Source organism: Typopeltis vanoorti, chromosome 21 (assembly GCF_054136105.1).
Source record: "Typopeltis vanoorti isolate ZY-2024b chromosome 21, IOZ_Tvanoo_1.0, whole genome shotgun sequence".
In the NCBI taxonomy this organism is placed as follows: domain Eukaryota; kingdom Metazoa; phylum Arthropoda; class Arachnida; order Uropygi; family Thelyphonidae; genus Typopeltis; species Typopeltis vanoorti.
In genome coordinates, this window is record NC_143569.1 from 13,534,390 (window position 1) to 13,561,805 (window position 27,416).

Below are 27,416 nucleotides of genomic sequence, written 5' to 3' on the forward strand. Positions count from 1 at the left end.
GATGGCGTTGATTCGTAGTAGAGGTAAGGTGTAGAGATAGTTGAAGATGTCCTCCCGCGATGAGTCTTCGGACTCCTTGGAGGTATCAGGAATAATAATAATAATAACAATAATATTGTTGATCTTCAATTAAGGGAATAATAAATCCCTCATTATATTAAAGCCAGATATGAAACTTGGAGATCGAAATCTAAGAGCTTCATGCCGAAGAACTATCGGCGAGTCCAAGCGTAAGTCAATACCTGGGTAGTACAACACTAGGGCAACTCAGAGCAAAGGTGAAGCAAGCTCCACTGGAAAAAAAATAGCCTCTTGGCTCTTTATCACTGTTTATCTTCAGTATCTTTTCTGATGTAAAGATACCATTCAAAACATTTTAAAGCATGCACAGGCAATCTATGATGTTTAAGTTTATGGAGTGGGTATTGTAAATTAATCCATTCAAAATCTTTAGAAATGCCATGTAGTCAGTCTATCAAAATTTTGTGCTTTTTAGGACAGGAAGCACAATTTTGAAATAGAAGTATATTTTTATGGTGAATCTAATGAATGAAGACAAAGCTGTTCTGTTCAGGGATATAAGTTCAATACACATTAGGACCTGTGACACTGATGCCATATCTCAGGAGGGAAATGCATATTAGCTGAAGAGAAAACTTACAAGTTGATATGTTTAATATTACAGCACATTGACATTTTTGTCTGAGCATAGTTACCTATTCTAAATTACTGCACTTAACCAAAATGTCATAATGCAGATAAAGATGCTTAGATACATACCAGTAATCAGTCATGTTAACATTTCCTATGAGACCAGCAATAGAACAGATAGCAATAATATGTCCATGAGAATTTTCTAGCATCTGAGGTAAAAACTCTCGTATCATCTAAATAAAGAACAATTAAATTATTTCCAAGATTATCAATATACAGCAGACAAGTTTCCAAAAAAAAGTAATATGCAAAATTGTCCAGTGACTTTATATTATCTTTTCAAGAACTTATTTCTGAATTTTTAGTGAAAATGACATTTTCTAGTTCTCAACAATAACACAACTATGGGTACATGAAACATAGCTTGACTTAAACATGATTTATTTAAAAAAAATTATACTGCATAATTTAATAAATATTCCAAATGACCACAAGATTAGATGACATCATGACTCAGTTAAATGTAGAGCACATAACTTCGTTAAGAATTACAGCAACGTTAACATGTCATGCAGTATGGAAAGAAGGTGGCTAGCTCTGTAGTGTAGTTAGGATGGACTGGTTGGCATTATACTGAGGAAATTATGATCACTAGGTCAGTATATAATGTTTGTTAATCATGTATTCTCCAAAGGTAAACTTGGTGCTCTCTCTATGGGCAGCTTATCCAAGAGTATATTTCTTCTCTCTATTTATTTATTCTTATGGCAAAACGACATAAAAACAATAACTATAAAATGGCATTAGTTTCTTTCAACTATTCACCAAAATGAACAATGAAGAAAGTAGTAAACAATCACAGTATCATTGGAGTTGAAACAACTCCCTTAAAAACAAATACATACAAAATCATTTCAACATCCACTAATATTTGACATTTTTCTTCTTCTTCTCTCTTCCATCATCTACTATGTAGATGATGATGAGGCCGAATGAACTCTTTCCATTTCTGTCTGTCCCTGGGGAGTCTGAACAATTCTGTCCAGTTTGGTGTTGCTTGTTGTGATTTGGTTTTCCTCTTTTATTTTGTCTATCCGTCTAATTCTGGGCTGTCCTTTGGATCTTTTACCTTCAATCATTGCACACAAGACTTAGTTGGTAACCTTTATGTGTCCATTCTGGTCATGTGACCAAACCAACATGACATAAATATAAATAATGTACATCACCACTTAAAAACATCCAGATATGGCGTAATATTTCTAAGTGAACCTCAAATATCATCAACAACCACTGTAAAATGACTGTCCAAACTGCATTCACCATGATATCTTCTGCTACAAAGAGCAACACTTGTGACTTTGTGCAATCTGATGTTCTGTGAATGCCAAATCTAGACTCCATGTTTTACTTTCCTGAGATTAACATTTCTCTCTCCAATTCAATTTCATCTGCTGTCTTTATTGTTCACCAAATGGTGATAAGCATTCCGACTGCTTTGAATTTATCTCTGAACCTTAACTATCTACAAATCAAACTACTCAAACAGTGAAGTCACCTTCTTAGGTGTGACTTCAAAGGCTTCAAACTTAAGTGATTGTCTATTCCTATAACAATGACCAACCAAAAGAGACGTGGAAGTGTTTTCTTTAATTCCTCACATACACAAACATACAAGAGGTCATATGATTCTAAATGACACTTGATCTGGAGTGAAAGTGGTACTGATTACCAGTGCAAGAATGTTCTTGAAAGGGATAGATATGGCAGTGCTGGGATCATGGTGCAGGGAGGCATTATGCTTAACACGTTCGCTGCCACGCTATTTCAGCATAGTCTGTTCCATATGCCGAGCAATTTCACTTCTTCAAGGTCAGTACGGTAATCTCGTTGACGGCGGTAAGCGTCACATACGAGTATACTCGTAGTTGGCTTGTGCAGAGCATATACCATCTATGAGAATACATAGTTCTCATAGATGCTATGAGAACTATGAAGATGCTAGCTCCACAAGCCAAGCATTTTCACTTCTTCAAGGCCAGTACAGTAATCTCGTTGCCAGCAGTAAGCGTCATACGAGTATACTCGTAGCTGGTTTACCAACTACGAGTAAACTCGTAGTTGGCAGCGAATGCGTTAATGGATGCAAAAAGCTACAAGTGCAGGAAAAAGGAACTACGACTGGTGCACGATACTCCTATGAAGTTCTTCAACATCACGTTCAACTGTTCCATGGTGCTGTAGGCAAAAAATTCATTTTTATGGATGACAATGCCACATCACACTGTACACAGGAGATTCTTCTGGAGACTGAAGATATTAATAGAATCTGCAGCCAGTACACTCCACATAAAACATTTCTGGGATGCTCGAAGTTCCCCTCCAGAAAACAAGGCCTTGTAGTCCCCGTATTAATCCAGACAAAGTTGTTGTGAACAAATATTCTCATGTTTTAACAGATGCGGAAAAAGATATTTTAAGCAAAGGTCTCAATTTCATTCCCTCACCAAAATTTAACAGTAAAGAGTCTCTTCTTACAAAAAATAGAAAAAGCAAGTTCACTTATTCCTAATCATTTAGCGAAACTTCTCCATATTGAATCGATTTTCATTATCAATAATGCTAAACCTCCAACAGATAATATTTCTCCTGCTGAGAAACAGGCCCTAAGAAACTTAAAAAGAATAATAACATTGTTATTTTTCTTTTTCCGTGGAATTGCCTTTACCTGCAGATAAAGGCAATTCCACGGTCATCCTGAACTCTAAAGATTATCACAGAAAAATGCTTCAATTACTTGAAGACAACACTACTTATTCAATTCTTCAGGAAGATCCTACAAGAGAATTATAAAACCATACAAACAACTTGTTAAAGACTACGAGTGAACTTCCTCATAATGTTCGCCTTTCTTTACGCTCACTACATCCTCTTATACCACGTATCTATGGAGTTCCTAAGATACATAAGGAAAACACCCCTCTTTGCCAAATCGTGGAAGGAACTGATTCACCAACTTTCAAAATATTGTAAATAGGTGCAAAGCAAAGCACCTGAAATGCTTCTCCAATAAATCATCATCATTCATCAAAAACACCACAGACTTTGTTTCTCATATCAAAGATATTTCTATTAATGAAAATGACATTATAGCAAGTTTTGACATTGTCTCTTTATTTACTAACGTTCCTACAGATGAAGTACTTACATTACTAAAGTAAAAGTTATCCAAAAAATTGTTTGCTTCATTAAAATAACGAATTCATTCTGGCTACTTTAGATATCGGGACTCCATTTACCAACAAAAACAAGGCCTGGCAATGGACAACCCATTGTCCCCAGTTCTAGCTAACATTTCGCTTTTCCCCCCGTTTTTCTACGTTTTTGAGTGCTAAATTGTTTCTCTGAATACGAGTGTACTTCAGTGGTTGTTTTTTTGGAAGTTAGTTGCTGTCGCGATACAATATATGTTGGTACCGTCAGAATCGAACGCGTAACGGTGGAAGACAAAACGAACCTAAGTTACTGTATTTAGTTATATTTCGTTTATTTAATTATATTTAGTACTTTAAATGTTCTGATGTTTGTACTTTTTTCCCCTCTTATTTATTAATTGAATAATTATTAAAGATTACGCTACTCGGCAGTAAGGAATGATGGTGGATTCAGCAGCAGTCGCAAGTGGCGTAACGCCAAGTCCTCCGCTATTTAAAAACTCAATTATTAGCAATACCATAAAGGACTTTGTGGCATGCAGTACTTGCGGCATGTATGCTTCTCGGGAATTACATATGTGGCTTGTTAAAGAGAGTGGAGAGCGTATGTGCGCCAAATGCAGGCAGTTGGAGGAAATAAATACATTAGATATATCGATATCCGACTTTGTTGCTCCAGGAACGGAGAATAGGAAGACAAGTAGTATGATAGGAGCGAATGAGAAAATAATAGTTGATAGTGTGGAAGGTGTGAGTGACTGTGGAAGTTTAGGAGATGGTTTTGTATGGGAGAGTGAATTTAGATTAAGAGTGACTGACCTGCAGAGGGAGATAGATGAGTTGAAAGAGGAGGTGGAATGTCTAGTGAATGAGAGCAGAAGTATGAAAGATAAGATTAGGAGAATGGAAGAGATAAATGCAAGGCAAATCAGAGTAGAAGAGAGACAGAATTTAAGGAGTATGAGTGAGAGGTATGGGGGTGCTAGAAGAGGAGAGAATGGAAACAGTAGAAGAGAGGGAATGAGAGAGAGGTATGGGAATGCTAGCAGATGAGAGGATGGAAACAGTAGGAGAGACGGAATGAGAGAGAGATATGGAAGTGCTAGAAGAGGAGAGAATGGAAACGGTAGGAGAGATGGAATGAGAGAGAGGTATGGGAATGCTAGAAGACGAGCGGATGGAAACAGTAGTAGGAGAGACAGAATGAGAGAGGGATATGGAAGTGTTAGAAGTGGAGAAAATGGAAACAGTAGGAGAGAGGGAATGAGAGAGATGTATGGGAGTGCTAGAAGAGGAGAGAATGGAAACAGTAGAAGAGAGAGGTATGGGAATGAAAGAAGAGGAGAGAATGGAAACAATAGGAGCGAGGGAATGGTAAGAGGTATAATGTATGGCGACTCAATGATCCGTGGTGTTCAAGATAGGATGCGTGAGGAGTGTTTGCCAGGAGGAACAATAGAAAGGGTGGCTATGGCAATTAAGAGAGGTGAAAGGGTGGATGAGATGATTGTGATGGTAGGAACAAATGACTTGAGTGGTAATGTAAGTCGGGCAGCGAGAGATATGAGATTTTTGCTTAAGACTGTACGGAAGAAGACAGAGAGAGGAAAAATAGTGTGCGTGTTGCCTAGGTATGATAATGATGAGCTGAGCAGAAGAGCGGTGATATTGAATGGCATAATAGCGAGAATGTGTGACAAGAGAGGACTGGTATATGTGGATGCTTGGAGTGCGTTTGAGGAAAGAGAGGAGTTGTATGCGAGAGACCGTTTACATTTGAATGAGGAAGGGCGTAGGCATCTGGAGAGATTGCTGTTCTGAACGAGTCAGTGTGTCCCAGGGAGGATGATAGCAGGGGTCGCCTCTTGTGGGAATGGATACTTGGGAGAAGGGAGACAATGTCAGGTAACACTGAGCCCAGTGGAGTCTAGAAGGGATAAGGCTGGGTATAGAAACAATGGCATTTATATGCTGTATACTAATGCCAGGAGTATCCGGAATAAGGGAGAGGAATTGGTGGCGCAGATAGCATCAGCCTGGCCAAAAATTATTGCGATCACTGAGACGTGGTTGACAGAAGAGGATATAAAAACAGAAATAGAAGTCGCTGGGTATAGCATTTTTCGTCAGGATAGGAGGGGAAAGCGTGGTGGTGGGGTGCTGCTTATGATAAGTGATGACCTATGTCCTCTAAGAGTGGAGAATTTGGAAGGAAGTGAGAGAAATGATTTTAAGAGCGTATGGTGTGAGCTAGAGGTAGGCAAGACAGGATATTTAGTGGGGTGTTGCTACAGACCCAGGAGCACAGAGGATGGGGACCAGGAGATGTTTAGACAGCTAAGTTTGGCAAGTGCAAGAAGAATGATTGTTATGGGAGATTTTAACTTCAGTAGTATAAATTGGAGAGAGGAACATGCATGTAACAATAGGGGAATGGAATTTCTAGAATTCTTGAGGGACAAATGTCTTAGGCAACATGTAACAGAGGGAACAAGAGGTTCAAAAATTTCGGATTTGGTTATAGCATCAGAAGAGTTGATAATAACTGAGTTGACGTCTCTCCCACCAGTTGGAGAGAGTGACCATATGGTGTTGACATGGAAAATGAATAGACATGCAGGAGTATCAAAGAGACGGGTACTTATGTGGAATTATAAGGCAGGTGATTATAATAGTCTTAGACGTCAACTTCGGGAAGTTTCATGGAGGGAGGAATTGGACGGCCGGGATATCACCAGTGTGTGGGAAATTGTGAAAGAATATTTGTTATCAGCAATGGTAAGTTGTATACCACGAGTGAAGAAGAGGGCACAATTTGGATTAAAGTGGATGACAAACAACATTAAACAGGAACTGCATGCGAAAAAGAGGCTATGGAAGAGATATAAGGAGACAGGTGAAGAGAGGATGGGTGAAGAATATAAGACACAGGCCAGAAGAGTGACTCGTGTGGTAAGGAAAGCGAAACTGGAATATGAGAGGAGATTGGCCCTAAGATCCAAAGAAAATCCTAGGGAATTTTTTAGCTATGTGGCCAGTAGGAGGAGAAATGACTGTGGAAGAATGATATTGTGGGATAAAAATGGGAATAGAGTGACTGATGCAGAGGACATAGTGGAATTGTTCAATGAACACTTTATTGGAGTATTTCATCCTAGAGGAGTCAGTTTTAATGCTAGAGGGATAGGACTGGTACGAGGTCTGGAGGTACAGGAGGAGAGTGTGTTTCAGATACTGAGTACTCTGGATGTCAGTAAAGCTGTGGGACTGGATGGTATTTCGCCACGAGTTTTGAGAGAATGTGCTAGCGAATTGACAATACCTTTAACGTGGCTTTACAATGAAAGTCTGGCTTTGGCAAAGGTGCCCAGGGAATGGAAGGAAGGTAAGATAGTGCCATTGCATAAGGGTGGTAACAGACTGGAAGTGTCTAATTATAGGCCAGTCTGTGTGTCATCAGTAGTTGTTAAGATCTTGGAGAAAGTAGTGAGGGACCGTGTACAGCATTGGGCAGATGAGGGTAATGTTATCTGTGAGAATCAACATGGATTTGTGAAAGGACGCTCTTGTTTTAGCAATATGCTAGCCTTTTATAATAAAGTTACAAGAGCATTAGATGAGGGAAAGGCATATACTGCAATTTTCTTAGACTTGGCGAAGGCATTTGACAGGGTGCCACATGATAAGCTGATATTTAAGTTGCAGCACATGGGTCTGGATGTCAGATTGGTCAACTGGATTCAGGATTGGCTGTCTGATAGGTATCAGAGAGTTGTGTATGGTGGAGCAGTTTCCAGGAGGCAGAGGGTTACAAGTGGGGTCCCACAGGGCTCAGTACTAGGACCTATATTGTTTAACCTTTATATCAATGACATAGCCAGTGGATTGCAGGGGGATATTCAGTTGTTTGCGGATGATGCGAAGCTGGGAAGGATTATTAGTAATAGCGCAGATGTGGTAGCCCTGCAAGAGGATTTAAATAAGCTAGATAGATGGGCAAATGAATGGGGGTGTCAGTTTAATGCAGCAAAATGTAAGGTCTTGAGGTTTGGGAAACATCGATGGGATGCTGCATACTCTATGGGAGGAGTTATACTGGAGGAAGTAGGGGAGACAAGAGATCTGGGGTTGATGATTGATAGAAACCTGAAGTTTAGGGGACATATTGCAAAGGTGGTGAAGGTGACACAGAGGATTGCTGCTATTATGAGAAGGACACTGACCTGCAGAGATAAGAGGGTTATCATTCCGTTGTATAAGTCTCTGATCAGACCACACTTGGACTATTGTTCTCAGATTTGGTCCCCAGGATTTGAAGGGGATAAATTAACTGTGGAAAGGATACAAAGACGGATGACAAAGATGGTTTCAGGACTGTACAATGATAGTTATGAGGATCGGCTGAGAGAATGTGGACTGCAGAGTTTGGCGGATAGAAGAAGGAGAGGTGATATGATTGAGACTTTTAAACTGTTGAGAGGTGGTTACAGGGTTGACACTGGGGAGTTCTTTTGCTTGGTTGATCAGCGGGAAGGAGTGATGACAAGAGGCCATCCCTGGAAGTTACGAAAGGAAACTGTGAGCAAGAGGGTAAGGAGTGGTTTCTTTGTGTGGAGGGTGGTTGAGCCGTGGAATGCATTGCCTGATGGAGTGGTGGGAGCGAGAACGGTCAGTGACTTTAAGGAGTGGTATGATAAACTTTGTGTTTCTCAGGGGGGGACTCCCCTCGATGAGTCTTGACAGACTTTATGTCTTAGGAAGGACATCCTTCGATGAGTCTTTTGACTCCTTGGAGGCCTGAATAATAATAATAATAATAATTTTCCTAGAAGATTTTGAAATGAAAGCTATATCTTCCTTCTCAATTAAACCAAAACTTTAGAAACGTTATGTTGATGATATTTTCATTATATGGAGTCACGGATGCACATCTCTCATAGATTTTCTTCATCATCTTAACAACCAACATCCTAATATAAAATTTACTGCTGATGTAGAACAAAATAACTCCTTACCTTTCCTGGATGTAATGATTACACGATGCTCTGAAAGATTAAAAATCTCTATATACAGGAAACCTACTCATACCAATAGATATGAGTAGGTTTGCATAACCATTCTCATCATTTCCCACCACAGAAACTTGGAACTATATCTACCTTAGGACACAGAGCACGCTCTCTTTTGAATGAACCGGATGAACTCCAAAAAGAAATAAATCACCTATCTCTTATCTTTACACAAAATGGATACTCCGAAAAAACGATTAAAAAATTTCTTCTGGATCCTCCTAGACAGTGCACCACAGAAACTAATAATCATTTTAAAGGTAGCATCTCCATCCCATACATTAGCACAGTCTCTAACAAATTGGCTAAGGTCCTTAAAAAATAAAACATCAGGACGTTCTTCACCACACTTATAAAAATCTGTTCTCTTATCAGCCATCCAAAACCTATTCATCACAACCTAAAATATCCAGGTGTATATAAATTATGGTGTGATTGCAATATCCCTTATTTTGGACAAACCAACAAATTATTGAACAACGTATCGAGGAGCATAAGAAACATCTCCTATAAAAGATCACGTGCAACTGCATTGTCAAGTCATGTTCTTTTCTCAAACAATCCTAATGATAATCTCCAAAGTCACTCCTTTTGCTGGGATAAATCAGAAAACATTTTTCGGTGTGGTGATGAGTTCGAAAGAAAAATCGTGGAATCCAGGAAAGTCATTCTGAATCCTGAACGCTTAAACAGCAATTTGAGTTACAACATCCCAGAAAGCCATACTGCAGTTATTCAATATTGGTGTTCACGAGAGTCTGCAGGCGCACACACACGCAATAAACAATAGCGCGCCAGTTAGAACAACTTAAAAAATACATCGTTTTTTTTTTTTTTGTTTCAATTATGTGTTGCAATTTTTACCTGTAATTTTCAGTTTTTTAGATGCTTCAATGTTTATTACTCTTCTCTTCCTTTAATGAATACCTGATGAAGGCTGTTATAAGCCGAAACTAGTTGTATTATTCTCATAAAAAACTTTATAAGTTACCTCGGTTTTTAAGTCATTAAATCTATATTTTTTAAAAATGTATCACGACAACCGAGTAGAAGTCCATAATTGCACACACACACACACATATATATACACATACACACATACGTATATATATATACACATACACACATACGTATATATATATATATATATATATATATATATATATATATATATACATTCATATTTATATATACTGACTATAACCGAGACTAGAATAACAATTAAATGTATTCAAAACGTAACATGTTTCATCGAATTGTCCGACTTCTTCAAGCGTGTGAACATAGAAAGCAAATAAACACTATAAGAAGCATCGTATCACTATACAAACGACTATTATAAAATTCAATTAGTTTTGAACTGTAGCTACAGTCTGTGTTGAATTTCTATTGTTAAGCAGCTGCGTGCGTCTGATTTCACAAGTGTGCCAATATCGGATAGCAGAGCTGAAAGAGTCCGGCTAGGGTTATAGATTATATATATGTTACCGCTAAAGCTCGAAAGCCGCTAATGTGCACATTACCTAGCTACTCTGCAGATTAACTGATTTGCTCCATTAACGTGCGGAATCAAGAGTTTTCTGCATTTTACCTAGGTAATGTACACATTAACGGCTTCCGTATCGTTAAAGTTCAAAAGTTTGTTTCGTCATTTCCTTTCCCTACTCCTTCCCCTCCTCTCCCTCCACTTTTATCATGTTGGAGGCTTAATGGATTTTTTACAACACTCAAAAAGAATTAAAATAGACTTTAATACTTCCTATATTTCGTCCTAGTCACTAGGACATCTACGGGGATTACAAAAAAAAAAAAAAAAAAATTAATGTAACATATGCACAAATAACAAACAATACTAAGTCCAACGACGTGGGTGACACTAAAGTCCTATCTAGGTAGAGTGCCCTCTAAGGACAGTAGTAGGTGGCCTGGAATGTAAGGTGGGAACTCTGGTGATGAGTGTTTCCCAAATCTTTGGAAGCTTAATGCAACCATATTTATTGAGATTTGGTTGGTTTTTGAGAGCTACTGCTGCATCTAAGAAAAGTCTCTCTTTCTTGAATTTGCTGTGGTGGAGCATGGTGGTTTTCTTCCATGATACTCTGTGGGTGGTGTCCAAAACATGGTCAGCCAAGCCTGAATGGCCATAGTTGTGTTTGAAGATGTAAGACTTGTGTTTCTCTAGACGGATGGATGCTGATCTGCCTGTCTGTCCAAAGTACGCCAGCTTACAGGAACAGGGTACTTTGTAAACTCCAGGCAGAGAGAGAGGAGGGAGCTGATCTTTCGTAGAACGGAAAAGGGTAGCCAGTTTGCAGTGGGGCTTATATGCTGTGTGTAGATTGTATTGTTTTAGTATCTTGGCTATTTTTTCAGATGTGCCACGGATGTAGGGTATGGTGATGGCATTTTTAAAATCTTGTTGATGAGAAGGAAGGGGAATGGGGGAGGAGTTGATTATTTTTTTGATACTGTGATCGCTGTAGCCATTGGAGAGGAAAGTGCTGTGTATGTGGTTAAGCTCATTAGTGAGGGCGGGTCCACTGGAACAAAGATTGTGGGCTCTCTTGGTAAGAGTTTTAATAATGCCATATTGTTGAGAGGGGTGGTGGTGGGAGAGTTTGTGAATGTATCTGCCTGTGTGTGTGGGTTTTCTGTATACGGTGAAGGTAAGTGTATCATTAGGCAGGCGTGTGACTAAGGTGTCTAGGAAGGGTAAACAATTGTTCTTTTCCTTTTCCATAGTGAACTGGATTCTTGGATGTAGACTATTGAGATGACTGAGGAAGGAGTCTAACGTGTCTGGGCCATGAGGCCAAATAGAGAACACATCATCTACATATCTTAGCCAGATAGAAGTTTTGAGTGGGGCTGAGTCTATGGCTCGTTTTTCGAAATCTTCCATATAGAAATTGGCAAGGGGGGGTGAGAGGGGGGAACCCATGGCAGTTCCCTCTATCTGCTTGTAGATTTTGTTGTTCCACGAGAAATATCCAGAGTTAATGGCAAAGGAAAAGAGATCTAAGACGTCAGAGGGAAAAACGTTTTCTAAGAGAGATAAGGTGTCAATTAAGGGAATATTGGTAAACAAAGAGGAGATATCAAAGCTTACCAATATGTCTGTCTTCTTCAAGGTTAAATTTTCTGTGAGGGCTTTAAAGTGGGTCGAGTTTTTTATATAGGAAGGGGACCTTCCGGTGAGGGGGATCAGAGAGTTGGCCAGCTGTTTAGATAGTCTATAGCAAGGTGCATTGGTAGCATCTACTATAGGCCTGAGTGGGGAATTGGGTTTGTGGATTTTTGGTAAACCATATATTCGGGGGGGACGGGAGCGGAAAGGTTTAAGTTTTTTCGTGACATCTGGGGGCCAGGAAGATACTTTTTTGAGTAAAATTTTAAGTTTCTTAACTTGTGTTTTTGTGGGGTCGTGTTCTAGCGGGATGTAGGTAGTGCGATCGCGGAGGATAATGTTAAAAATGCCATCACCATACCCTACATCCGTGGCACATCTGAAAAAGTAGCCAAGATACTAAAACAATACAATCTACACACAGCATATAAGCCCCACCGCAAACTGGCTACCTTTTCCATTCTACGAAAGATCAGCTCCCTCCTCTCTCTCTGCCTGGAGTTTACAAAGTACCCTGTTCCTGTAAGCTGGCGTACTTTGGACAGACAGGCAGATCAGCATCCATCCATCTAGAGGAACACAAGTCTTACATCTTCAAACACAACTATGGCCATTCAGGCTTGGCTGACCATGTTTTGGACACCACCCACAGAGTATCATGGAAGAAAACCACCATGCTCCACCACAGCAAATTCAAGAAAGAGAGACTTTTCTTAGAAGCAGCAGCAGCTCTCAAAAACCAACCAAATCTCAATAAAATGGTTGCATTAAGCTTCCGAAGATTTGGGAAACACATTCATCACCAGAGTTCCCACCTTACATTCCAGGCCACCTACTACTGCCCTTAGAGGGCGCTCTACCTAGATAGGACTTTAGTGTCACCCACGTGGTTGGGCTTAGTATTGTTTGTTATTTGTGCATATGTTACATTAATTTTTTTTTGTAATCCCCGTAGATGTCTTAGTGACTAGGACGAAATATAGGAAGTATTAAAGTCTATTTTAATTCTTTTTGAGTGTTGTAAAAAATCCATTAAGCCTCCAACATGATGTCCTCACAGCACTTAAGCCTCTACACACCCTCCACTTTTAGTTTGGTTTTGCCAGTGTCATATGTTTTGCAAATTCATTTCCTTAATTGTAATAATATTTTAAACTGTTTGATTCTTTGTATTATAGTTTTTTAATTGATTCATGATTGATTCTATCAACTAATTTGTTGATTGTTTGATTGTATTAACTTGATTCTTTAGATATCGAAAAATAAATAAATAACATTATGTTAATTTAAACGTACAGAAACATTGCTGTTGTTCCAGCAAAGATCTTATTTTCACTTTAATGAGTGCCTAGTAGGTAATGTGCAGATTATCTAGGTAATTTGCAGATTACCTAGGTAATTTGAGAAAAGAAACAATTTTCCGCACGTTAACGGATCACCCTAGTTAATCTGTACAGTACCTAGATAATCTGCAGAATAACTGATTTCTGCACTTTAGCGGTAACATATAGATTAGATTACAGCTAAGGTTATTATTTATGTGATGAGGGTCCATAACAATTTCCTTAGATTCGACTATGCGGTGCTCGTGAAATCAGACGCACGCAGCTGCTTAACAATAGAACTTCAACACGCACTGTAGCTACAGTTCAAAACTAATTGAATTTTATAAGTCGTTTGTATAGTGATACGATGTTTCTTATAATGTTTATTTGCTTTCTGTGTTCCCACGCCTGAAGAGGTAGGACAATCCGATGAAACATGTTGTGTTTTGAATAAATTTAATTGTTATTCTAGTCTCGGTTATAGTCAGTATATATAAATATGAACATATCTCAATACTGAGTTAATACTACAAATTGCCACACACACACACACACACACACACACACACACAATGTGTCCTTATTACGATTACGTATAATAAAGACTCCCAGGGGACCCTGTATAGAGAGCGCGTCCCCTGGGTGGCAGATAGGGGAGCCCACCATGTGTGTGTGTGTGTGTGTGTGTGTGTGTACATGCGCGTGCGTGTGTGTATATATATATATATATATGGTGGGGTGGTCCGAATATACTGAATAAGGACTCGTGGACCAACAGGACCATAAGGAGCAATCATCTTGATTGTAAGGGAAGCAGCACTCCCATGGACCCCTAGCTGGATCTATCCTCTCCTTCTTCTACTTTGAGGAAGACCCACTTACTTTAATCTTTCCTATAAGGCCTTATCAGCCAACTCTTCTTACTTTATGACCCTTGTGCTATTAGAGTACTCGAGGGCCATGGGGTCGTTTCATTTCTGGCCTTACAACTATGTCCTCTCTATAAACCTTACTATATTTCTTCTATAATCTACCCTTTCCCCTTCAATATACCCTACTCCTCCTATGGGTTTAAATTCGGAAGAAGGCGAGTTCAGAAGCCTTAAGGTAGCAGCCCTACCACTGAACTATTCCATCGTCAGGCTAGTTCCCTGACATGGAGAACATAATCAGATTGAATCTATGGGAAAAGACCCTGGAATGGAAAAGGGAAAACGAAAATGGAAATGACAAAATATAATACACATAGCAAACTGGAATGTAAGAGGAATAGCATATAAAGAAATAGAAATAGACCAGTTATTAAATGAAAGAAATTTTAAAATAGCAGTAATCACTGAAACAAAAAAGAAATTAAAAGGAACTATCAGAACTGAAAATTTTAATGTGATATACAGTGGAGTCGACAGAGACCATAGAGCACAAGCAGGAGTCATGATTTGGATTCATAACTCCCTTTCAAAACAGTTAAAACATTATAAATTATGGAATGAAAGAATAATAGAAGCTGGAATAAAAATAGATAGAGGCTATTTAACAATAATTGGTTTATATGCCCCAGAAGAAGGAAGAGAACAGGATAATATTGATTTTTATAATCAGCTACAAAACATATATAATAAAATAAATAAAAATGATTACATAATTTTAGCAGGAGACTTAAATGCAAGAATTGGAAACATGAAAATTAATAATAATATAGGAATACATGGAGAACACACTCTAAACAAAAATGGTAAAAAATTGATTGACTTTGTAGTTTATAATAACCTAAAAATAATGAATTCCTTTTATAAACATAAAAACATACATAAATATACTTGGGCAGCAAGAGGATGGAAATCAATATTAGATTACTTCATATTAAATGAAAAGACATCAAAATTTTCACTAGATGTTAGAGTTCACAGAGGATATGAAATAAGCAGTGACCACTTCCTTGTTAAAATAAAATTAAGATTACCACCTAAATGGCTACAAGGAACAGGAACAGAAAGAAAAATTGAAACATTTGTTTATAAAAGTAGACTATTGAATGACACATATGTACAATGGCTATATGAACAAAGAATTAACCAGTATCTAGATAAAATAAAACAAAATGAAGAAATAGAAATAGAATGGCTTAATATAAAAACGATACTAAATGCAGCAGCAAATGAAAGCTTAGGAAAGACCAAAAAATTCAATAAAAGAAAAAAACTGAAGATCTGGGATGATACAATCAAAGAAATAATCAAAAAGAAAAAAGAAGCCTATCACAAATGGTTAAGCAGTAAAAGATTAGAAGATGAAATAGAATATAAATGAATAAGAGCCATAGCTAAAAGAGAAGTCAGAAAAAGACATAGAGAATCATGGAATAAATTTGTTTCTAATTTAGAACATGATTTATATAAAATAAGACCCAATGTATATAAGATTTTGAAACACCTAAATGCAGATACCAAAGAAAACATAAAATTAAACACTGAATTGAAATTAGAAGAATTTCTAAATTACTACACAGAACTGTGGACAGACAAATATTTTAAAAAAGACAACTGGCAAACAATTAACGAAAATGAAAAGGAAATAACTGAAGAAGAATTAGAAATCAGCCTGAAAGAAACAAGAAACGGAAAATCACCTGGAGAAGATAAGCTAGGTTCAGAACTATATAAATACGCAGGAACAAGATTCAAAGGAAGACTCTTATTATTTTTAAATAAAATTTACTCAACTGGTATCCCCCCAATAGAATGGAAAAAAGCAATTGTGATTCCTATCTTTAAGAAAGGTAATAGAGATGACCCTAAAAACTATAGAGGTATCAGTATACTAAATTCATGTTACAAAATATATAGCAGAATCTTAAATAACAAACTAATGAAATATTCCGAAAACTTTATTCTAGAGGTACAAAATGGATTTAGAAAAGGACGATCATGTATAGACCCAGCCTTCTGCCTAAAATTAATAATAGAGAAAAGAAGAGAATATAATTTAGAAACATATATTGCATTTATTGACTTTGAAAAAGCATTTGACAAAGTTAAAAGAAACATATTATTTAACATATTAAAAGAAAGACAAATACCAAATAATATCCTAAAAGCTGTCACAAGTATATATGAAAATAATCAAATACAAATAAGATTAAATCACGAGCTATCATATAAAAGAGAGATAAACCAAGGGGTTCGACAGGGATGTCCCCTCTCAGCAACTCTTTTTAATATCTACTTAAATGAAATAATAATAAAATGGAGTAAAAATTTACATCAAGGAATTAAACTTTCACCTACAGTTAACTTAAACACTCTCCTCTTTGCAGACAACCAAATAATAATTACAAATTCTGAAGATAACTTACAGAAAGCTATTTTAAATCTAAATGAGATATCCAAAGATTATAGTATGATAATATCAACGGAAAAATCAAAAACTATGGCCTTTAAAGGACAAGATCAGGCAAGAACTAAAATATTATAGATAACAAGATCTTAGAACAGGTGAATTCATTTAACTACCTAGGATGTATGATCACTTATGAAAATGAAAAAGATATAAACATAAAAATTGCAAAATATTTAAAAATAACAGGAGTAATTAACTCTATATTTAAACCAAACCTAGTTCAAAAACAAACCAGGCTAAAAGTATACAATACATTAGCCCTACCGGTCTTAATGTATGGAAGCGAAATCTGGACAATAAAACAAAATGACAAACAAAGATTAACAACAGCAGAAATGAAGTTTATGAGAAAAACTGCAAAGTATACCCTATTTGATCACAAAAGAAACGAAGATATTATGAAAGAATGAAACCAAGAACCAGTAATTGAAAAAATTAAAAAATATAAACATAAATGGATGGAACATGATCAAAGAATGAAAACAGAAAGATTACCAAAACAAGCCTTAAAGTACAAGCCATTAGGAAAAAGAAAACCAGGACGTCCTCTTAAACGATTCAACGATGACTTCTAAGGCCGGAACAGGCCATACTAGGCCTAAATCCTTGATACGTATGATGATGATGATGATGATGATGTATAATAAAGAAAAAACAAAAGCATAACAAAGTTAATATCATATCAAATAATATCTTATTATCATTTAAATATAGCTAAATATAAAAAAATAAACCAATACAAAAACAGAAACTAGGAAATATTTTATTTAATACAACAGGCGGGGCTTGCCTTTTCATAAGTTCATTCCAATCTGTAACATTTGAGGACTCGCATTAAAACGTTACAAATGTCACAAAGCTGAAAAATATTGCACTAATTAATGTCTTTTCCACAAAAGTAGTTATAATTCGTAACTGACATCGTGTGACAGCTACACAAGATTATATTTTAAATACTGCACTTAGAAAAACAGATACCGCGAGAGTTAGGTAAAGTGAAGACAAGCATTGCTTGTTTTCTCACAGAAAAGGCCTCACATCTCCGCTTACTTTTCATAATACTCTGCTCAACAGTCAAGATCAAATCTCTCTTCTTGGACAGACTCTTACTCTAAACCAGTATTTCCCAACGTTTTTTGAATCATGCCCACCTCAACGCTTCAAAGATTTTGATGTCCCCCCCCCCCACACTCACCGACAATGGTGAGTGTTTTGAGTATATCAGTGATGAGGTGACGAATATAACATCATTTTCTAATTGCCCCCCAAAATATTCAAATTGCCTCTTTTGTAGGGCGTACGCCATACGTTGAGAAACACTGCTCTAAACCATTCCTGGCATAATCATATCACTTCTATAGCATCATCAGCTTCCAAAAAAATTGGTATCATTCTCCTCTCAATAGAGTACTACTTTACTCAACAGTTACTCTGTATAAATCCCAAATCCGACCAACTTTCGAATACTGCTGTCATGTTCGGCATGGTATCCTAAGATAACACTAAAAATTCTTGATGCTGTTCAGAAAAGGGCAGTTCGGTTGATTAACGGCACGTCTCTTACAGACTCCCTTCAGCCACTTCCCATGGAAGGTCAGTTCTCTTTTCTATAGATATTTCCATGGCTATTGTTCAACATAACCAGCAACCATTATGTCTTCTATTTCTGCCAAATCTACAGGAAGTCGAGCAACATTAGCTCAAACATCCCTTTACAGTCGAACTGCATATCCAACTCACTGAACCTGCTACTCCCGCGTGGCATTTTCAAAGGACTACAACCTCCAACAGTTCAAGAAGAATATCAACAGATCACTACTCCTGACCCTTTCCCACACAAAAGAGTGTCTGTTTATGTTTTATTCATTTGAACATTTGTAGAAATCAATAAAACACAAATAGACAATCTTAACGTGGCTACAATAAAAAATGTGTTTATATTCGCTTTATGAGGAATTAAGTAAACTTCATGTTAATAAAGCTAATAATCTAGCCTTATTAATGAAACCGTTTCTCCATCTGTTGTGTTCCTGCCCTCTCATTTCCTTCTCTCATGCCATCCACCTCTTTATTCAAAAGCTCCCCTACCCTGCTTTCCTGCTCTTTCGTGTCACATTGAACTTCTCAGATCTGCTGTTCACTAGTCATTACCCTTTCGACCAGCAACAATCTCTGAAGGTAACTCACATCAAAATCATGTAAATGCAGTGCATATCTGGTACTCAGTTCCATCTCTCCTTCATATTCATTGAACAGTCAAAAAAAAAAATTTTTTTCTTTCTCTTCTTACAGCTCCGCTAGCATAGAATTCATTATCTTCACTCACCATCTTACTTCATCATTGTCGTACCTGGGCAACACAGGGATCACCTTTCCTACTGCACCATTATCTTTTATTCTCCTCAACAACCTCCTGATATCTGATATAACCTTTTCCTTGTTCAAATCAAATCATTCGGCCCTATTATTACAACCAACTGTTCGGCTCGTTTATTCCTCATGTCTAACGTGTCAGTCACTCTGCTCATTCTATCTCCAGGAAAACAAACCTTGTAAACTTTCTCCTTCTCTACCTTCCCTTCTCATTCAACCCTTAGGACTGGTAGAGAAGGGAAGAGTCCGTTAATGAGGGATTTACGACGAAGAAATGCGGCCGGCTACTCACTCCTTAGCTGCATCCCCTGAGGGCTAGTATTCATGACTGCATGCAGATCCGTGTGGGGGGGGAGGAAAAACCCGCGTTTCCGGTGAAAACGTCCTCCACATCTCTATGAGACCGGCTAACTCACCTGTAGTCGAAAGAGACCATATAAAGGTTCCTCACGTCATGGAAGGGAATCGAATCCAGGTTTTTTCCGACCAAAGGGCTTCGTCTATACTGACCGAGTTACGGGGGCTTCTTTCTCATTCACATCTGTAATAATAGATTCTTCATACATTGCCACTCTCGAATCATTCATTAGCTCTTTCACACTGACATATTTCCTTCCATTCCTCTTCTCTTATCATGTCTATAACAATTTCTTCATTCCGCTCTACGTAAGCTTTTTTCTCTTGTTTCATCTTCACCAATCAGCTTTCATGTCCTGATCCAAAGTCTGACAACATAAACATTTATATGATAATTCTAGTTGGTTTTGTAGTATCTGTAGCAGATCTCACATTGATGTCGTAGCAAAGACTTCGAAAAAACAAACAAAGAAAAAATGAAGCACATACATCTACCCTGAGCGACATTCTTACCTTGTAGTTGAGGCTGCTGTTAACACATGATTACTTGAGTAATATAGTAGGCACTCCTGATGTATTCGAAGACATCATTGTGGCACCGCTACTCTTTTGATGTGAAGGAATGGGGAAAAGGTGAAACTGGATTTCCTTCCATTAAGACAGGCGTCAGGTTCATTATCTTTAATATATACTTTGAGCAACTTGCTGGATGTGGATAACTCAAGAAGTATAGAGCGAGAGACTAATACTTGACTGTCTCCACATGATCCTCATTCTATGTGATAAGGTTGATTCCGACGAATCGAACAATATTAAAAATGGGCGTCTTTTTTGTAATATGTTTATCTGTTGGTCGAGATCGAAACTTCTTTATTACGAAGTGCACATTCGTACATACTCGTATTAATTAATATTAGATATAACTAAATGATATCATTATTTCATAGACCTGCCCATGCTCATTCACGCACAATTCAAGTTTTATCAGTTTTGTAAAGAAAGCAACTACATATAGGTTGAATCAATTATAATATGAAATACGAAAGAGGAAGTGCACCGAATCACTGAATGAATACTGAATTCCATAGATGATGTGCTTAAACTTACCCAAAAGTGAGCCAGTGTATTAACTTCTAATGTTCTTTTTATTTGATCATCTGTGAGCTCTAATATAGATCTCCCTGCCAATATTCCAGCATTATTTATCAAGATTGTGATATCTCCAACTTCTTCTCGGATTTTTTCGCCAACAGATTTAACATGAGCTGCACTACTGATATCACACTGATAAGCATAAACTTGACAACCTTTTTCACGTATTTCTTCTGAAACTTTTTCATTATTTTTCTGAAAGTTATAACAATGCTTATTTTATTTTTTTAAATTCATGTGAAACAACTAATTATTTCAATAAATGGAGTTATAAACTAACTTACATGCAGTAGTAAAATGGATAACGTATCAAAATGTCTAAAAAGTGATCAGAGCTTCAGCTAATTTCTGAAGTAATCATGTTTAGATTTTTTTCGGGGGGGGGGGGGCCGTGGGTGATTCTGAAACCCTTTTTGTGCTCACTTTCCGCATTCAAAAAAAAAATAATAAAAAAATACAGATTTCTAGTTTGCAGTGCTGTATATCAGATTTTATTTGTCAGGTATCTAAACGTAGGCAAATCGCTCGTGAGTCATACATTACGAAACGAAAGACAAGGAATTTAATATTATAGCTCTATTTTTATATACAATATTCACCAAACAGAACTAATTAAAATATTATTAACAGTGTTATTTGAAATTAACTCAGAGGGCAGCTGAAGCCATGATATAAATACGTATGTTCAGTAGCCAGTGTGTTTTTCTTCTTCTTCTTCTTCTTGGCTTCCCGTATTAGGCAATTGTTTGCCTGTAACGTTTTCAAGGGCTTAAAAAGTCTTCTACCCATCTTCTCCTTGGTCTTCCTCTTGATCGGTGTCCCTTTGGTTTATATTTCCAGGCAATATTTGGCCATCTGTCTTCATTCTTTCTATGTGGTTTTTCCAGTTCTTTCTATAGTTTGTGATGTCGTCTGTTATGTTAATTATGGATAACTGTTTTCTTATTTCTTTCCTGCAGCTTCCACTTGTCTTTTATCTCTTTCTCCCCAAGTCCATGTTTCACTGCCATATTTCATAATTGGTTTGGCTATTATTTTATATAGTTTTATTTGGGTTGTTCAAGTGTCTATTCAAAGTTCCAGTGACTGCTAGGAATTTTTTCTTTTTATATGCAATATCGATTTCTCCATTGGGTCTTATGTAATTTCCTAGGTATTTAAATTTGTTCACTTGTTCTATTACTTTATTATGGATGTCTAGTTTGCATCTTATAATTTCTTTACCTTAAAATGCTATTGATTTCGTTTTATTTATTGAGATCTTCATGTCATACTGTTCTATTGTTTTGTTCGATACGTGTAGTTTTCTGTAATTGGTCTTCATTTTCAGCAAAAATAACTTGATCATCAGCATACAAAAGGCTGGTTAATTCTTTATTTCCTATTTTAATTCCTATGATTTTGTTTTTCCTCCATTCTCTTGAAATTTTTTTCATGTGTATATTGAAGAGTATTGGTGATAATCCACTTCCTTGAATGAGACCTCTATTAGTTTTAATTTTTTTTCGGTTGTTTCAGTATTAATTTTAATATAGCTTTCCTCCATTATATTTGCTATTGCTTTTGTGGTTTGAGATGGAGCTTTCATTCATACAGTATACTGATTATTTTGTTCTGTTCATTTGATGATATGCTTTATTATAATCTAGGAAGGTATTATATGTTGGCAGGTTAAATTCTATTCTTTTTTTCTATAATTTGTCTGAATGTAAATGTGGGATCTGTGCAGGATCTTCCTTTCTTAAAGCCGCATTGTTCTTCTCCAATAACTTCCTCGGCCCATGGTGTTAATTTACTTTTAATTATATCTAGATATATTTTATAGCATGTATTTAATAAGGATATGCTTCTGTAGTTTTCGCAATCCTTTCTGTTTTCTTTTTTTTAATATGTTTATGACTATTGCTGTCTTCTATCCTTGTGGGATGTTTCTTCTTCCCATATTCTGTTTAGAAATTTAATTAATCGTAATTGAAATGTTTACGTAATTGAAATCTGCTATTGCAGAGTTATTAAAAAATTATAATTTCAACGGCGTAAACCTAATGGTATGCCGGCGTAAACCTAATCTTATTCCTGTGGCAAATGACCATATAATTCATAGTCATTTGCCACAGGAATAAGAGTGTGTGTGTTTTTTTCGAAGAGAAAAAAAATCTGCTATTGTAGAGTTATTAAAAAATTATAATTTCAACAGCGTAAACCTAATGGTGTTTTTTTCTAATGTTCATTTTGAAAACTCATAGTCATTTGCCAGAGGAATAAGTGTGTGCGTGCGTGTGTGCTCATAGATCACACTGGATGTTCACTTTAAACTTTTCAATATTCAATGTAGACTAGTTAGGTCTATAGATACCTTTCTTGATCAAATATACGAGCGAAGTTGGAAGTCTTCTCTCGGTCATTATTATTATTATTATTATTTGCTTGTTCGGTTAGAAAATACGCAAAATAGACTCCACTTTGCTTATTTAGAAGTTACAGAAGTAGAATATCAAACAGCCTGAACAAGTGACCAGAGCGCTTTAAACTATTTAAGGCGCATTTAATCCTATGATCCAATTGGACCCCGAACTATGTGATAAAATAAGAAATTTAAAATCTGAAAAAAAATTGAAAGGTTTTGCCTGAACAAAAACCAAAAAAAATTTCCTTATAATTGGTTTACTTTTTTATGTATAACCATTAAATATATAGTTAAATGTTTAATAGCGTATATTCCCGATACCTAAATATCTTAAATTAGGCACTCCACAAAAATAATACCAATTTGGCTTCGCATTTGCAACGGCAGGGAGCGCAAGTGGCTGAACACATTTTCCCTTGGTTGACAATCATTCAATAAGCACTTTTTTAAAAACTTGACTTAGTACAGAAAGTGAGGGCAATTAATGACCCGTCTCGCAGCGATTTGCACTGCTCTTTTGACACAGTCATTCGGTTTTGCTACTTGCATTTTCTGCAAATATTTCCATGGTAATTGTTCACTGGAATTAGCATCCGTAATTCCTCCACTCTCTTCTTAATTATCAAAAGATGTGCAGTGATATTCAACAGACCTGGCTTAACACGGCATTCAGACGATGCGTCGAATCGGGGTCCCCTTCTTTAAGAGACGTGACGTGAGCAGAAAAATAAAATACAAACGCGTTTTAATATTAGCGTTTATTAAATGTGTATATTCATTAAATATGTTGTAATAAATAGTGCGACATTTTTAAAAACATTTCGCAAAAACTGCAAGTTGTTTTTCGCTATGTGTGGTATAGAGGTGGCACAAATGACAAAGCACAACTACGTAGCTCACGAATATCAATTGTAAACTAACTGACAAAACTTGCGACGCACTGCTGTTGCTAATGCTTGCCGTCTCAGGATCAAACAAGTGAATGTGCACGAAGCAGTAAAATCGCTAAAAATAATTACGAACTTTTATCTTTTTCCTACAAATAGGTTTTGGGTTAATACTTTTTGCATAAATAGGCTTACTTTTTTTATTAAATCATCATTGGGATTAATGCGCCACTTCTAATCATCCACTGCATCACTGTTGTCGCAATTGCCATAGGTTGGCCATCCCTGTCTTAGATAAATTGAAATATTTAAATTTAGATATTAAAAATTTGCGGAGACAAGGATACGACAACCGGGCGAACATACGATGAAAACATAGCGGCGTTCAGAGACACCTATCGAATATTAACCCTCGAGCATTCTTTGTCCAGTGCGCAGCGCACACACATTAAATTTGGTGATCGTGGATGCTGCTCAAGTTAATACTGAAACAGAAAGTTTTATTTTAGTACTATACAAGAAATTTATAATTTCTTTAGTTAAAGCACTAAAACGATAGGATGTAATGAAAAAGTACACCAAAATTGCAATTAAAAACTTTATCAGCTACTAGATGGGAAGCAAGGATTGACGCTCTTCGTTCGCTTAGATATAATATTGTAGAAGTTTTATATTCTTTTGTGGAAATTTATGATCATATTCAAATTGACAATAGTACAAAATATGAAGCAAAAACATTAGCTTTGTAAATTAAAGATTATGGATTTTTGTGTTCACTTATAATCTGGTATGAATATTGTGCAGGATCAATAGTGAGTAAAATGCTTCAGAATCCAAACATAAATTTAAGTGAATCTATAAACGCCTTAAATAATGTAATCGACTTTACTAAAGAATTTAGATGGGATGAAAATTTTAATGCTATACTTGAATCGACAAAAGTGTTAGCATTAGATTTAGAAATTTCTCCTGAGTTCAAAAGCAGTAAATTACGCAGACGTAGTAAGAAAAGAATGTATGTTCTGTTAAGAATGTTCGGACGAAGCGCCAGTTGATCCGCAATCTAACTTTAAAGTTACATTTTTTTCTTCTAATTGTTTACACCAGGGCTGTCCAAGCACTGCCCGCGGGTCGCATGCGACCCGCAATGCGATTTTGTGCGGCCCGCCTGTGGGTTTTAATTTTCACGAGCGAAAAAACAAAATAACAATTTGAATCGAGTGCATATCAGGTATTTTAATTCTATCACTAATCGATAATCTCGATGTTGGTAATTTTATTTGGTGTTTTTACATCACTATATACCCACGTGTTCTTCAACACTAGTCGCGTGCTCACGAGGAACGCGAGTGCCCGATTAGTTTTATTCGTTTGTTCAGCTATCCAGGTTGTGTCGCTGCTGCTCACCAAATTACTTGATGCGCATTGTGGCCCTCGGATAATTTTTTTTTTTTTTTAATGCGGCCTTCGGATTACCTAAGGTTGGACAGCCCTGGTTTACACTATTTTTAATTCTTTGGCTGAAAGGTTTGATCTCTTGAAAAGTCACTTTAACATATTTCAGTTTTTTTCCGTTTTAAGGGAATTTCTAATGTGGGTGAGGATACCTTAAGAATACACTGTGATGATTTACAAATTGTCTGATGGTAAAGAAAAGGATATTTGTACCGCTGCACTGAATTATATAATGAAATACAAATTCTAAAGGACATCATACATAGTGACAGGTTTAGATACACCGAAAATATTGTAATGTATATACGTATATATTTTCATTGGGTGACTGAGTATTCGATATCTTCATTACTGGGTATCTTAATTTTCATCGGGTATTGGGTATTTTCATTGAGTCATTGGGTATTTTCCAGTGGACCTTCGTGCGAATGAGCTTAAATTTAAGGTATAAAATAAGCGGGAGAATTCGGTTGAAAAAAGAGAGATTTTCTTAAAACGAAAATGCGTCAAAAACTTTATTATTATTATTCCTCCCGGAAACTCGGGTTTTTCATCCCGTAAACTCAAGAAAATTGACCGTAGTACCCACATTATGTCAGACAGTAACATATCTTGTTAGGGTTAGGTACCAAGAGATGGCAGCACTTGTTTGCCAGCCTCTTCATCGGTGGCTGCTATAATTAGTGATAGACATGGGCTAGCTATCTCTGATTGGCTACCGGTGGAGATTGAACTTCCCACTCAGTCTCCAAAAGCTAGATAGGGTTAAAAGGCCTCGCCTACTCCCTATAAGGGAATAAAAGGCGTTAGCTGATTTATTATTTATTATTATTATTATTATGTAGGCATACTAACGGGCACACAGTGATATCGCTGCTCCAGTTTTTTATAGTTTGACAATAGTTTTGACAAAATGGTTCCAACTCCTGTTTTAAGTTGAAAGTGTTCACAAGTAACCCTAGTTATCACGCCGAAGACAGTGATAAAAAATTCAACGAGATCGGCTAAGAAGAAACCAAATTTTGGAGTACTGAAAAGTGAACAGAGGACCGTGGTCAACAACGAGCGAAGAACAAAGGACGTCGCCATCTTTACAATCACACCATAGCTGCCAGAGTGGAGAAAGGTGAGTAATGAAGTGTATCAAATGCCTGGAGGATTTATCGTCCGACAGAAATAATATAACTCGTACGAAATGCAGTAGGATTCTACAATTAAAATGTGCCGGCTTTTCAGAAACAACCAGGGCAACATAAATATAAATCCGATGTATCACGCAAGTAATGGAAGTGCATACTCTGTAGGAAGAACAAAGAAACGCACCTAAAGCAGCCACCTAAGACGCAGCCGATTATACCAGGCAAAATCAGACGACGAAATGAACAGATAAAAGAATGCAGGTGAGTCCTATAATTTCAACTCTTTAAATATACTAATAGAAAACGGTCTACCATAAAAGCCAGCTTAGTAGACCTTGTGCAAAAACTTTAATAAACAGAACGAACAAATAACAAAAAAATCTAGCGAACATGAAGATTTGGTCAAACATAATAATTTAGCAGTGATAAAAGTGTTGCAAACGGTAAAAGACATTAAAATGAGCATTAACGCACTAAATGACAGGCAACACAATTTGATGTAAGAGACATTCGAACTCCATCAAGAACTTCATTCTCTAAAACTACAATCTGAAAGTTTAAATCAGCAACAACATAAAGAAGATCTTGTCATAAACGATCTCCCTGAAACTGCACCTACAGAAAACCTCAGAGACGTGGGTTAAAAATTAGGCCATGCAATTGATATCCCCCTACAGCTTAACGACATTCAGACCGTAAATCGGATTCCTAGGAAGAGCAAAAACCAAGGCTTGCCAAGACCTGTACCACTCATAATTCGTCTTACGAGCAAGTCCACAAGAGACAATCTCATAAAAATCAGCAGGCAGAAAAAACCAGTTGCCAAGGACTTGAACGCACAGCAAGACAATACACCA

At 36.8% G+C, this 27,416-nt stretch overlaps 1 protein-coding gene across 1 annotated transcript in view; it reads right to left on the reverse strand.

Moving 5' to 3' along the window:
• The window catches only part of LOC150094632 (epidermal retinol dehydrogenase 2-like), a 147,374-nt gene that overhangs the window by 78,692 nt on the left and 41,266 nt on the right, over positions 1-27,416 (reverse strand). The window contains exons 2-3 of the mRNA XM_090411611.1: positions 20,627-20,866; positions 781-887 (exon numbers count right to left, since the gene is read on the reverse strand). Coding sequence (XP_090267737.1) covers positions 781-887; positions 20,627-20,866 — 347 coding nt within the window. The remainder of the gene's footprint in view (positions 1-780; positions 888-20,626; positions 20,867-27,416) is intronic.